The sequence below is a fragment of the Giraffa tippelskirchi genome, chromosome 13 (genome assembly GCF_054371585.1).
Source record: "Giraffa tippelskirchi isolate mGirTip1 chromosome 13, T2T-mGirTip1v1.2.pri, whole genome shotgun sequence".
In the NCBI taxonomy this organism is placed as follows: Eukaryota; Metazoa; Chordata; class Mammalia; order Artiodactyla; family Giraffidae; genus Giraffa; species Giraffa tippelskirchi.
Genome location: NC_137287.1, coordinates 29,990,233 through 30,004,741, shown reverse-complemented (window position 1 = coordinate 30,004,741; position 14,509 = coordinate 29,990,233). Strand labels below are relative to the sequence as shown.

At 46.6% G+C, this 14,509-nt stretch overlaps 1 protein-coding gene across 2 annotated transcripts in view; it reads right to left on the bottom strand.

Annotated features, from left to right (window-relative positions):
- CPPED1 (calcineurin like phosphoesterase domain containing 1) overlaps nt 1–14,509 on the bottom strand; it is a 134,200-nt gene that overhangs the window by 22,012 nt on the left and 97,679 nt on the right. Inside the window, exon 3 of one of the 2 annotated variants that reach the window (XM_081560359.1) lies at nt 11,457–11,879. The exons of the other annotated variant lie outside the window; for it this stretch is intronic. Coding sequence (XP_081416485.1) covers nt 11,457–11,879 — 423 coding nt within the window. The remainder of the gene's footprint in view (nt 1–11,456; nt 11,880–14,509) is intronic. 2 annotated transcript variants of the gene reach the window in all.

Below are 14,509 nucleotides of genomic sequence, written 5' to 3'. Positions count from 1 at the left end.
AGCTCCTTCCCTGGGGCAGCCCCTGAAGAAGTACAGGTGCAGAATGGAGGTGGTAGCTGAATGGGTGGGAACTGCCCCAACACAAGCTGGCCTGACTCCTCTCATCTTGCCCAACGTGCACTCTACTCATTATCCTGAAAGCACGATTAGGAGGCCAGGGGTCCGAGCCAGAGCCCTGGGTCTGGAGCTGACCTGTGTGAAGCTGGGCATGCGATGTGTCTCTCCGTGCCTCAGTTTCCTCATCCATGAAATCAGAGCAATAGAACCTGTGGGACTTCCCTGGTGGCAGAGTGGATAAGAATCCGCCTGCCGAGGCAGGGGACATGGGTTTGATCCCTGGTCCAGGAAGACTCCACATGCCTCAGGGCATCTAAGCTGGTGCACCACAACTATGAACCCTGCACACCCAGAGCCTGTGCTCCATAGCAAGAGAAGCCACCGCAAGGAGAAGCCTGTGCACAACACTTGCTGCAACTAGAGAAAGCAATGAAGACTCAGTGCAATCAAAAATAAATAAATAAATGAGTAAATACATTAAAAAAAAAAACCTGTAGTACAGACTTTAGTAAGTGGAAACTGTTGCGATGTTAACGTAATATTGTACTTTCAACGGCTTATGAAGTAAAACTGACACTTGAGGATGCTGGTAACCCTGGGGCCTTTAGCACTCACTTGTGGGGGTTGACTCAGGGATATGGGAGCCCCATGTGATGGGCACAGGAGACGCAGAAAGAACACAGTCAGAAAGACTCGGGTTCCAAGTCCGGGAACCCTCCAGCCACCCGGCAGTGGGTCAGAGCTGTGAACTTGTGTGAAGGAGAAAATAGGTTCCTTACACATTACTTTCTCTGATGTTAAGTCACCTACAAAATTTTTATCATAGTGAAAATGATGACAGTAAGATGGCTAATCCTAACTGCACGTCATCACTGAAAACTTACCAGCAACCAGACACTTTGTCGAGGTGTTGGATTTACCTTATCTAATCCCCATAAAAACCCAGAGATAATCTATTCCTCTTCCCAGTTCTGTGGCCTGAGCAAGTGATTCAGCCTCTGGGACTTTGCTCGTCAGTAAAATGTCAAGAAAGCCAACACCTTGAGGGGTGCTGTGTAGGCTGCAGGGATGATGAGCACAGCCACCAGCAATAACATGAGCCATAATAAAAACAGAGTATTAGCCATGGCTTGCAAGAAGCTTGTGCATCTTTTGCCTTTTTCAAAGGAAAAACTGCTCTGTGAGGTGCATTCAGTAGCATCATTCAGTAGGCTACTCACTCCAGTATTTCTGGGCTTCCCCTGTGGCTCAGCTGGTAAAGAATCCACCTGCAATGCGGGAGACCTGGGTTCAATCCCTGGGTTGGGAAGATCCCCTTGAGAGGGGAAAGGCTACCCACTCTAGTATTCTGGCCTGGAGAACTCCACGGACTGTATAGTTCATTGGGTCGCAAAGAGTCGGACATGACTGAGTGACTTTCCCTTTCAGTGGCATCATGGAGGAAGCAAGGTTAGGATGTAAAGTTACAGCCCCCGAGGGAGACAGACCACCACAGGCCCCACCCAGTAGGAGGCTGGAGCAGCATTATTCTGGCCAGGACTTGCTCGCCTCCCCACCCCAGCAAGGCCCTGCAAGGACTCCTAACTTGCGCTTGCCCCAGGGACACTTAAGAGAAGCTCTTTTCCTTCCTCCTGCATGTCTGGAATCTAAATCTGAAATGGACCCAGGCTCCTCACTGCTGCGTGCTTGGGTTCCTCACCTGGTCTGCACACATGGTCACAGGACCCTGGGCTGTGACAACAGGGCACAGAGGAGGCTTTTCCCAATTGGGCCCTGGTCTTTACTTCTATTTAAATCATCAATAGGCAAACACTTCTGTTAAGTAAAATTATAAACCTAAACTAAAGCAATTTCCAGCTTAAAAAATATACATATAAATATGTATTTATTTGGCTATGCCAGGTCTTAGTTGTGGCATGCAGGACTCTCCATCTTTCTTGTGGCATGTGGGATCTAGTTCCTGACCTGGGATGGAACCCAGGCCCCCTGCATTGGAAGTACGGAGTCTTAGCCCCCCTGGACCACCAGGGAAATCCCCTCCAGCTTATTTTATGTAGAAATATTCCAAATTTTCACCATATACTGTTAGTCATGGGGCTTCTCAGGTGGTGCTAGTGGTAAAAAACCTGCCTGCTGACACAGGAGACATAAGAGATATGGGTTCGATCCCTGGGTCGGGAAGATCCCTGAAGGAGGGCATGGCAACCCTCTCCAATATTCTTGCCTGGAGGATCCCATGGACAGAGGAGTCTGTTGGGCAACAGTCCATAGGGTCACATAAAGTCAGACATGACTGAAGCGACTTAGCATGCATGCCCTGTTAGCCATAGTGGGGGCAAGTGCCTTATAAGTGAAAGCAAGTTCAGTAAAGAAAAAAATTACTTAAACTAGTATAGGAAGTGGAGAAGGCAATGGCACCCCACTCCGGTACTCTTGCCTGGAGAATCCCATGGATGGAGGAGCCTGATAGGCTGCAGTCCATGGGGTCGCTAGGAGTCAGACACGACTGAGCGACTTCACTTTCACTTTTCACTTTCATGCATTGGAGAAGGAAATGGCAACCCACTCCAGTATTCTTGCCTGGAGAATCCCAGGGACAGGGGAGCCTGGTGGGCTGCCGTCTATGGGGTTGCACAGAGTCGGACACGACTGAAGCGACTTAGCAGCAGCAGCAGCAGCATAGGAAGTAGAGTGTTGAGCTAAGTGAGGGACATTTCAATTTTACATAGGAATCCCACTGCTCAATTGAAAATAACACTAATTGCTATTTTAAAAACATGATTCCCCCTCAAAAAACAGCTATAATATTTTGACTTCATAAGCTTAAACGGACACTGCTGTTTCCCCTGTACTTGTGGCTCCTTTTTGAAGCATCACAATGGGGTTTTCCAGCAAGATTCTGAATTTTCAGTTTGAGGGTGACCTACAGTACTCTGTTGTGTGCATTCCTGTCCTGGGTGCCCAGCAAAGGGCCCAAGCTATTTGCTGAGTGGATAGATGCTGACTTAACTTTGGGAACCAGAACACACTTACGCACACCAGATTTGCAATTTATAAATATTTACCATCAGGATTTGAGTTTAACTTTAATTAGCCCAACTGTTAAGGATACCTCCAAAGTGAGAAATGTAATCCATTACTTCGCACCAGATGTAGCTTCCGCAGTTGGTCTTTTATCTCGGTTTATAGTGAAGGAGACACAGACATCAAATGACTAAAGCATGAGGTTTTATGGTGAACTGATTGAAACATAAAGCAGACCAACCTGGAAGATGAACTCAAGACCAAATGTAAATTAAAGAGGGTGAAATTCCTCAAGCTGATATGCACCCAGGAACTGAATTCTACAGATGCTCAAAAAAAAAGGACTGTTTGTTGAGTTCTCACTTGAAAGTCAGTTAAAAAAAGAACCATTAAGATAGCTTGTTTTTGTTTTAGGGCATTTTAAACAGAGAGCACTGTATGATGACGGCCGTTGCCTATGGATCCATTTCCTGGATTCAGAAAAGTCTGACCATGAGATTACACCTTCCAAGGTGTGTTTATCAGCATATTAACTGGTGGAAGTGTGTGTTTAAAAAAAGTAAATGCAGAGTCAAATCCTCTCACTAAATTCCATAGGAATTTACCATCTAGTTCAGTGCTTCCCAACCTCTTAAACTAATACGCACTTACTACAAAACTGAAAAGTGTGTATTCCTCATTCACTCTGAAAACCCTCCTTGAGATAGTCTATCTTCCTGCACAGCCCAGAAGCCAAGAGGTTTCTTGTCTAGTTTCACTTGCTTAGTTTGTATTCTGAAGAGAGCTGCTGATTCCTTTTCCTTTTCCAATGTGTGAAGTTATCTTGGCCCACTGCAGGCAAGTCCCCACATTCGACGTGCCTCTCCTTGCTTTGTACACCCTCACCAACATCCTCCCAAGAAGAAGCTGCCTGCTCCTGCCAGCCCTGGGGGCACGGGCGGTGGGGAGGAAAGCTCTAACAAAAGGAGGAAGCCAGACCCCGGGTAAAGCTATTGCGTGCTGTGGGCATGCACTCTGGTCTGGGGTCAGATAAGGACATACCACCCTTCATCAAGCACAGGCTGTGTCCTAGGCGCGGTGCTGCGTGCTCTTACACATGCCTCCCTTTACCTGATTCTCATACCAACCCTGTGTGAGAGACACCTGTGAGGTTGGGATGAGTAGCCCCATTTAACACGGGAGTAAACTAAGGCAGAAAGATGTTCAGCAGATTATAGGAAGCCACTTTGCTGGGGAACAGGCCTTCTTGGTGGCTCAGTGGTAAGGAATCCGTCTGTCAATGCGGGACACCTGGGTTCAAATCCTGGGTTTGGAAGATCCCCTGGAGAAGGAAATGGCAACGCACTCCAGTATCCTTGCCTGGGAAATCCCATGGACAGAGGAGCCTGGTGAGCTATAGTCCATGGGGTTGCAAAGAGTGAGACAAGACTTAGTGACTAAACAACAATAACGACTCGGTAGGGGAGTGGCACCAAAGAACTTGAATGCAGGTCTGTCTGAAGCCACAGCCTGCCCGCTGACCTGTGAGGTTATAGGGCCTCAGGCACCCCACCCTTGAGAACACATCACCCCTTGTACCACCATCACAAATTTGGCCTTCCCTGCCTACTACCCATGCTACTTGTCACATTATTTTTCTTTCACTTGATGAGCTAATTATAGTTTTATCCTAACACATGTTACAAAAGCATTTAAGTGCCCCGAGAACCTGCACCCCACACCCTGGGCCTCCAGTAGGATGAGCCGCACCCAGGCAGGCCCTCCACTGAGGAGTCTGGGGCCCCTTCTGAGCACACTCTTCAGTGAGCTGACAGTTGTGACAGTGGGGTCACCAGAAGCAGACTGGAATTAGACGTGTGCATATTGCTGACAAGGTCTCAGGGGAGAGAAAGGGTCTCACACTGTACTGGGAACATTTGTCTAAGCCAAGGATGGAAAATCTATGGCCTTCAGGCCCACCTCCTGCTTGTGTAAATAAAGTTTTATTGGAATCCAGTCACACTCATGTGCTTAGGTACCACCGGTGGCTATTTTCATGTTACAGAGGCCAAGTTGAATAGTCGCTACAGAGACTGCAGGGCCTCCCTGGTGGCTCAGATGGTAAAGAATCTGCCTGCAATGCAGGAGACCTGGGTTCAATCCCTGGGTTGGAAAGATCCCTTGGAGAAGGGAATGGCAACCCACTCAGTATTCTTGCCTGGAGAATCCCATGGACAGAGGAGCCTGGCAAGCTACAGTCCATGGGGTCGCAAAGAGTCGGATACAATGAACACTTTCACTTTACAGAGACCACAGCCCAAAATGTTCACTGTCTGACCATGTGCAGGGCAAATTTGCTGGTAAATACCGATCAAGAGATAATATGCACATTACCTATGATTCCACTGATGGGTAAATGTGAATCAAGTTTAACTCAATTTCATGTTTACTTACTGAGTGGCTACTAAGTGATAATCTTGGCTAGGAGTTGGCTTTATAGAAATGAACAAAGCTGGGACTCCATTTTCTGGAGGAATCAGGATGGAAAGAAATAATTTCAATACAACCCAGTATTAGATGTCAGAGCAGGGTTTGATGTTTCATTTTTTCTGTGAAGCAGACCCTGGAAACCTGACCTTTTTGTTCTTTAAAACTTTGAAATTCTAAACCATAGTATTACATGGGCTAAGATGTCTCTTTCCAGTTTTTCTTTTTTTTTTAAAGCATAAATAGAGATGAAACTATAATTCTGTGAAATTACTCATTAACTTTTACAGGAAAGATCAACTTATTGGAATTTTTCATAATTGCCAAATTTGCTCTGGGCTTTCTACTGCACAGTTCTAATCTCTGTGTGGAGAATGGAAAAAAGAAAAGGTATCAAGACATCAAGGGAAGCAGGGTCAGTGAAAGAGCTAGACTTCGTTTTTTTTTTTTAAGATTGAGTTTTTAAATTGAAATCTGTTATTAACTGGGTCACACATTAACCCTCTGCTGAAGAAGGCATAAGGGATACAGACAATGGCCAAGAGGCTCAACTACGATTCTATCATCTATTGCTCTTGCAACTCCAATGAAGTATCAGGTGAATTAAGTGAAAGAAAGTGAAAGTGAAAGTCGCTCAGTCACTTCGGACTCTTTGCGAACCCATAGGCTATACAGTCCATGGAATTCTCCAGGCCAGAATACTGCAGTGGGTAGCCTTTCCCTTCTCCAGGGGGATCTTCCCAACCCAGGGATCAAACCCAGGTCTCCCATATTGCAGGTGGATTCTTTACTAGCTGAGCCACAAGGGAAGCCCCAAGGTGAATTAAGGGGAAGACCATTTCTACATCCTGTGGATGTGATGAAATTAATTATCCTTGGGCAGAGCGAAAGAAGACGGAAAATAATGGTGCCGCTTCACACCTATGCAACTGTCCTGCCCTGAAAACTGTTTATTTGTCCTGGCTATTGACAACTTTTTCAGATCATACAAAGACTTTTTTTTTTGAGCTTCAAAAGGAGAAACAGAATGCATCTGTTTCTAGGGCAACCTGAGCTCAGAATCTCAAGGCTTTGATTCACGGAGCGCATCCCTACACACATGGTGGCCCGTTGTATAGTAACACCCCTCCTCCTCATTTACCTCATCCCATTTAGGAAATTAATGCCACAATGTGAGATGATTGTTGATGTTCGTTATTAAATCATTTATTCATCCCACACAATGATTCAGAATTACTCATTAAGCTCTCTGGAAGGAAGCTGGGTGTTACCTCCAAGTGGTGGTTTGAGGAGGGGTGTGCTCTTTAAAAGGATATTTTATAACAACACAATTATCATAATTAAAAACTACCCTGATATTCTGATGAGCTTTTGACATATTTTTGAGGACTGGCATTTTAGTACATGGAGATAAATGAGACTGAAATAGTATTAGGGAATAATATTGCTGTGGGGGATAAAAAAGCTGGAGGCAGTATTAAATACCATCTGTCATCATCACCCCCAATTTGATCATGGTCTTTAAGTTAATGAATTTCACAAAATGTCATTTGAACTGCTTGGTTTCCGAAATGAGTTCCAGAATCACGTGGCCGTGACCTGAGCAATCTCCTGCATCACTGAGTCGTGGGGGCCTGCATTCCCCATGGCAGCCCACCTACCCGAGCTCCCAAACCTAGTAGGTCACGCAGGCTGCCATGGAGCTGTGACTACATCTGATCTCTATCTCTGCCCAGCGGTGCCTATGGCTTGTTCTGAGTTTGAAAGGTCATTAGGCAAAGGGGCCTGGTTTGGGAAGCCACGCCAAGTGGCAGGTGACTGCAGGAAGGGCACCTTTCTTTCTGCTTCTCCCTGGTTGAGCAGGTCTAGGGGAAGACTGCAAGGCCAGTGACCAAGAAGAGCAGCCTGTTCACACATGAAGGGGTTGCCTGGTGGAATAGCAAGGGGCCACTTGGGAAGAGAGCGATCGACTGCTAGGCAAACCTAGAAAGCGAGTATGGGGGTCAGAACACAGTCACACGCATGGCCTCACCCAAGATGGAAGGACCAAACTCAGAACACTTGCCCAACACTTGGAACACACCATGCAGAGGCTGCATTCAGGAGCTCCACAGAGTGGGACCTGGCCTTCTAGCAGGCACATGGTGGGTGCCAAACAGAGAAACGAGCTGGGCCGCTCGGCCACTGAGGGAAGGAGCCTAAGGCGGAGGTTCAGTTCTTCACTCATTCCACAAACACCAATGAAGCACTCGTTAAGAGCTGAGACCTGGGCCAGGCCTCCCCTGCACTCAAGGAGCTCAGAGTCTAGGGGGCCTTGGACACCTACAAATGCACTGGAAACAAGGGAAGCTGGAGAAGAACCCAGTGGGTGGGGCTGGGGACACCTCGTGCAGAAGGTGAGATGGCGTTGGCCAGATGAAATGGAAGAGGCAGAGACAGCGGTGAAGGGTGAGGTCTTATCCTAAGGGTGAGGGGCCTCAGAAGGGTGAGGCTGTGGGGCTCCACACCCGTCTGGCTATAGGTGGAGAACAGACCAGGATGGAGCAAGAGTGGGGCAGGAACTTAGAGCTGTTGCTACGACCCAGATGCCAGGCAGTGGTGGCCTAAAGAAGCGGACAGGCTGGAGAGATATTAAAGAGGTAGCATTAAAGGCCCAGGAGGTATAAGTCTTCCTAGGCAATGAGGCCCAAAACTAGAGATGAATCCACCAGGGTTCCCGTGCCAGATGCCATTAAGAGTTGATAAGATTATTAACAACAGCCAAGACGTAAGAACCAACTCAAGCGCCCAGCAACAGGCGATTCGATTAAGAAGATGTGGCATACACACACACATACAAACACACACACACACACACACAGAAACAATGGAATATTACTCAGCCATAAAAAAGAAACACTACCATTAGCAGCAATGTGAATGAACCTAAAGACTATTATGCCCAGTGAAATAAGTCAGAGAAAGACAAAAACTATATGATATCATGTGCATGTGGAATCTAAAAAATAATACAAATGGATGTATACGCAAAACAGAAAGACTTACAGACACAGGAAATAAACTTGTGTTACGAAAGAGGAGAGGGAAGGGGGAGGGACAAATTAGGGGGTATGGGATTAGCAGGGACAAACCACTATATATGAAAGGGATAAGTAATGAAGATACACTGTATAGAACAGGGAATTGTATCCAATATCCTGCAGTAACTTATAATGGAGTATAAGCCCCCAAAATACTGAATCACAATGTTATATACCTGAAACTAACACAACAATGTAAATCAATTATACTTCATTTTTTTTTTTTAAAAAGAGCAAGTAAGAAAACTACTTTCCCTGCTCTGTCTTATGCTTAGCAAGATCATAACCCTGATTATAACCTGACCTTTCACGTTGTTTGGCCTACAGGAAGAGACTGCCTTGCTGGGGTGAGGGGGTGGGTTTCAGCCTTGCTCCAAATTAATAAAATACTGTTCTGGTGGTACATCAATCTCTGTGAGCTGGGGCAACTGGAGCCCACCCCTGAGACACAGACCAGCTCTGGGTACACCGACAAACCCTCCCTGAGCTCAGGGGAGCTGCAACCCTGATGTGCGACGAGGCTGGTGCATCCCAGACTCGATGCCACTGTCTGGGGTTCCTGGGGGGTGGGCATCAGGCTTTCTTTGAGGAGGCCCTGTGAGGTTTGGGGGGCTCTCTCTTTGGAAGTGTCCCCAGCTCTCAGTATCTGGGGGTGTTCATGGGCTGCCTGTGTTTGTCCCATGATGGATGAGAAACCCAGAACCACCCGCTACTCAAGGGTGCAGGTGACAAGGACAGAGGACAAAGACCAGCCACGGGGATGGTATCCGCATGGTTTAACATTTGATATGAAAGGGATCGTTTCAGTGGCACGAAGCGCTCTCGCTGGCATTACTCTCTGTTACAAAGCAGTTTCTGTGGGGGTGCTGCTGCCATCTTGACACTTCATTTCCTTGTCATCAGCAACGGTTCTCTGCACCAACTCAAGCATGGCAGAAAATTTCAAAGGCCTTAATAGAAGTTTTCCAACTTCATCTCCATGGAACAGTTGGAAAATGTCGCCAATTATGCAAGCTTTTTGTAAAATGTCTCGAAAAGAGAGAAGGGCCTATTGTCCTTTCTGCAAGTAAATGTGAACACATTTAATGCTCAAAGATGAAAAGAGTGTCATGAGTTGTTTTTCTTTTTTCCATGTCATAAAGGCTTTTATTGTGAGGTAGTGTTCCCCCCCACCCTTTTTCCCGATCTTATTTTATCTTAATTGGAAGATAATTGCTTTATAATGTTGTGCTGGTTTCTGCCACACAACAACGGAAATGAGTCATAATTATATGGGCTTCCCTGGTGGCTCATATGGTAAAGAATCCGAACGCCAATGCAGGAGACCCTGGTTCAATCCCTGGGCGGGGACGCTCCCTTGGAGAAGGGAATGGCAATCCACTCTAGCATTCTTGCCTGGGAAATCCCATGAACAGAGGAGCCTGGTGGGCTACAGTTTATTGTGAGGTAGTATTTTTATTTTTTCCCTTTTTTCCTGATCTTATTCATTTTAATTGGAGGATAACTGCTTTATAATGCTGTGTTGGTTTCAGCGGTACAACACGGTAAATGAGTCATAATTATATATATATATGTGTATATATATGTGTGTGTGTATATATGTATATATATGTGTATATATATATATATATATATATATATATCTCCTCCTTCTTGAGCCTCCCTCCCCTCTCCCACCGCACCGCTCCAGGTCATCACAAAACCCCAGGCTGGGCTTCCTGTGTTATATAGCAGCTTCCCGCTAGATAGGGATTTGTTTTTGTTTTTTTTTTTAATGAATGTTTGCTACTGGGTCAGACTACTTCCTTCTCCCTACACCCTAGCAAATAAAAGAATGTATTTAAATTTTAGAAGAGTTTGATGAAATACACTCTTGGAAGGATCTGAAAGGAGGCATTAGGGCCTAAACAAGAGATACAACAGTTGTTACAACTGGAATCCTGCCAAGTCACTGGTAACACAGGGAATCGGCTGAGAATGTGCCACTTCTCAGGAGAGGAAAGCTGCAGGGGCTCCCAGGAGGAGAAATGAGGTGTGTGGGCTGGCCATGCACAGGGCGCCACCGGAACTGGAGATCTACGGTGGTGGGGCATCTTCATGTTGGGTGTGTGTGCATGCGCATGGGTACCTGTCATGTGTATGATTAGCTTAAAACTCACAACATGATAAGATCAGACTAAACAGACTTCTTTGCCTGCTTCGGGAAAAGAACTTGGTCCACCTCATAAAGGAACAGGGGATGAGGCTCCACGACCTGCTCTGCAGCCACATCCCAGGATATCCCTGGGTTACATCTAATACTGGTAGGAAGTGTGGCTCTTAGCTCTTAAACATCGTCTGCCCCAGGCAAATTCCTGCTTCCCAGAGCAATGAGAAAAGATAACCCTGGCCTCTTCCTTCCCCTGGGGCACCACCCTGGCCTCTTCCTTCCCCTGGGGCACCACCCTGGCCTCTTCCTTCCCCTGGGGCACCACACTGTAGCCACACTCAGACACCCCTCCCATACCCCCACCCTTCAGGGTCCCCATTCTCAGCAGTGAGCAGTAACAATTCAGCCCTCAGCTAGCGGGCTGCTCTAACGCGGTCGGGGCCGTCTTCTCACTGAAGTGTCAGAGCCATCCTGCGAGAGCTGCCTCCGCTGTTCCTACTTGACAGACGAGGAAGTTGAGGCTCGCAGGCTAAGGTCACACGGCCACCAGTGGCAGAGCTGGGTGAGAACCCAGTTCGGTCCAAGGCCCCGCCCTCTCTCCCCTCAGCCTGGAGAAGGATCTGGACGCCTCGTCTCCAGACCACGCTCCCCCCGCCCCCTCCCCGCAGCCCCAGGCCTACCTGCCTCCACGAACTTGTCTGCCATCTCCTTCCGCACGGACTTGGTGAGGTTGAAGTAGTCGTCGTCCTCGCCAATGCTCTGCAGGAAGAGCGGGATGTGCTGGAAGACCACGGCGTGCCGGCAGGCGCGCTGCCCCGCGGTGCGCAGCTGCTGGTCCAGCCAGTGGTCGTGCTCCTGCTTCAGGGCGGGGCAGCTGGAGGCGTCGTACAGGAACTGGGAGTTGAGAACGAGGAACAGGACACCCCCGACCCAGAAGCTGAAGTAGTCGTCTCCCCAAGTCCGCTGGAACTCTGCGATGGTCTCGGGGGTGGGGACGTTGCCCACGTCGTGGTTGCCGCTGACCAGGACCAGCGGGATGTCGCTGTCCACGGTCCTGAGCACCCGCTGCAGGTCCTCTGTCTGCTCCTTCCGCCAGGGCCTCCCTGCAAGAGAGGGCCCTGTTCTGAAATGGCCGAGGTTGTTCGTGCCTTTGCTAACATCAAATAAGAGAGAATAGTCTAGAAATCCACTCAACAGGACCCATGGAAACTGCAAAGAGCACTCATGCTAAAAACAAATCAACACACGAGGTGAGGAACCTCTGTCCCCCTTCCCAGGGACATTCAGCAGCTAGGTGGCCACCCGACCCAAGGTTACTGACTGAGCTGATGGTGCAGGCTCATTCTAATTGTAAATGTTAGTGAAGCTGAATTTCTATGTTTCATTTAGAAAATAAATAGAAATAGTTTCTGCCCTGTTTCAAGGGGTCATCAAATGTACCCCTGAGGTGTGTGGACCCAGTTGTGAATGCTAATCTCCAACAACAGGTATTTAAATTTTTTTTTTTTTCACAATACACATGACTCTGTAGACTGCGTGACCATCTTTATGGGAAAAATTTTTGAATCCAAATGGCTACACCAACTGGCCTATGCATCCTGCCAAACCTCCCTCTTATGGAGGAAGCCTATTTTATATTCTACCGACAGTGTCTAGGGGCTTCCCGGGTAGCTCAGTGGTAAAGAGTCTGCCTGCAGTGCAGGAGCCGCAGAAAGATGCAGGTTTGATCCCTGGGCTGGGAAGATCCCCTGGAGGAAGGCATGGAAACCCACTCCAGTACTCCTGCCTGGAGAATCCCATGGACAGAGGAGCCTGGTAGGCTACAGTCCACAGGGTTGCAAACAGTTGGATACAACTGAACTGACTTACCACGCACACAATAGTGTCTAAGAGTTCAGGGGCTCAGTGTCCTAAGGTGAAGCACATTCTCCCTGGGACTCCAGAGTCATCATGGAGATGACTGTTTGGACAGAGTGGGGTTCCCCCATCCCTCAGATTCCTGGCTTCCACACTCCCTGTAATAATGTATTAAAGCCTTAATAAATGGGTTTTGAAATGACCAATGTAACCTCAGATCTGTTTCTTTTTGTGTTAATTTATTCAACAAATATTTATCGAGTACCCACGATGTGTAAGGTACTGACTTAGTTACCCGGGTGAACTGTGAGTCAGAGACACAAACCTTTCCTTTCAAACTGGTGAGTCAGATATTCTGTCAAGTAAATTACAGCAGCACACCCATCTGTATCAGATATTACCAAAAATGACTGAGAAAACTAGAGTGGGGAAAGAACAGAATTCCTGATAGGGAATAAGCTCAGCACCCTGCAAAGAGAGCAAAAGAGAAACAGTGAAAGAGAGCAGTCCACCTTCACAAGGGATGATTAAAAACTCACCTGAAAAATCCTGCCACGAGCAGATGAAAATTATACCCCACATTCCATTTCCATCATGAATTAAAAAGAAAGCAGAAAAATCTCTACAAAGCAATTACAGCCAAGACCATAAAGCAGAGGTATGGTCTAGAAGGTCAGAAAATAGGCAGATGTGAAATAGGAACTGCTACAACTAACTCAGAGCTTGTTGGGCTACTGACCTCCATGGGGTCACAGAACAGTCAGACATGACAGAGAGAGAGAGAGAGAGAGAGAGAGAGAGAGAGAGAGAGAGAGAGAGAGAACCAACTCAGGCAAGAAAGAGAGGGAAAAGACAAAGCCATTTCAGAAATTACGACCACAAGGAGATTAGCAGTAGTGAAATTTCCTTTGCTGTTAGGTAGCTAAGTCATGTCTGACTTTTTGTGACACCACGGGATTTCCCAGGCAAGAATACTGGAGTGGGTTGTCATTTCCTCCTCCAGGGGATCTTCTCAACCCAGGGATCAGACCCACCCTGGGTCTACTTGGCAGGTGGATTCTTTACCACTAAGCCACCTGGGAAGCCCTGAGATTTCCTTTATGGCCAAGTATAGGCCTGTTTTTCTAAATATCCCATGAGAGTATGTAAAGAATGTGCATTCTCTAACTGTTGAACGTGGAGTCCCTCATATTTCCACTCAATCAAATGTGTTAATGGGGTGATTCAAATTTCCCATGTCATTATTCTTTGCTCTTGGCCTATTGAATCTATATCAGTTTCCAAAAGACTTGGTTAGGTCACCACTGTAATTATGGATCAATCCATTTCTCCTTATAATTCTGCCAAGTCTGGTGTTCACTTACTTTTAGCTACGTTGTTAAGATGCTTCAGAGTTCAGAATTCCCATATGTCACAGAAATATTTTTATGTTTAATCCTAATAAAATAAATTTTAAAAAAGAAACAGGTAGATCTATATTGATGTTCTGGAAAGATCTGTAATATAAATTAAATTAAAAAGCAAAGACACGAAGGGGTAAAAATTATACACAGTTTAGAAAGGCTTATACATAATTCATATCTTATGGATAGAACTTTTCCAAAGATACAACGGAAACTATTAACTCTGGTTAAAGCTAGGAAACGGAAGTGGGGCGTGAAGGAAACTTTCATATTTGGTTTAAAACCCTTTGTACTATATTTTAAAAGTTTCTTCCTCACTTTTTGCAAGCTTATGTATCATTTTCATTTTAAAAAAGAATTAAATTTTAGGGCTTCCCTGGTGGCTCAGGGGTAAAGAATCTCCCTGACAATGCAGGAGACATGGGTTTGATACCTGGTCTGGGAATATTCCACGTGCTGTGGAACAACCAAGC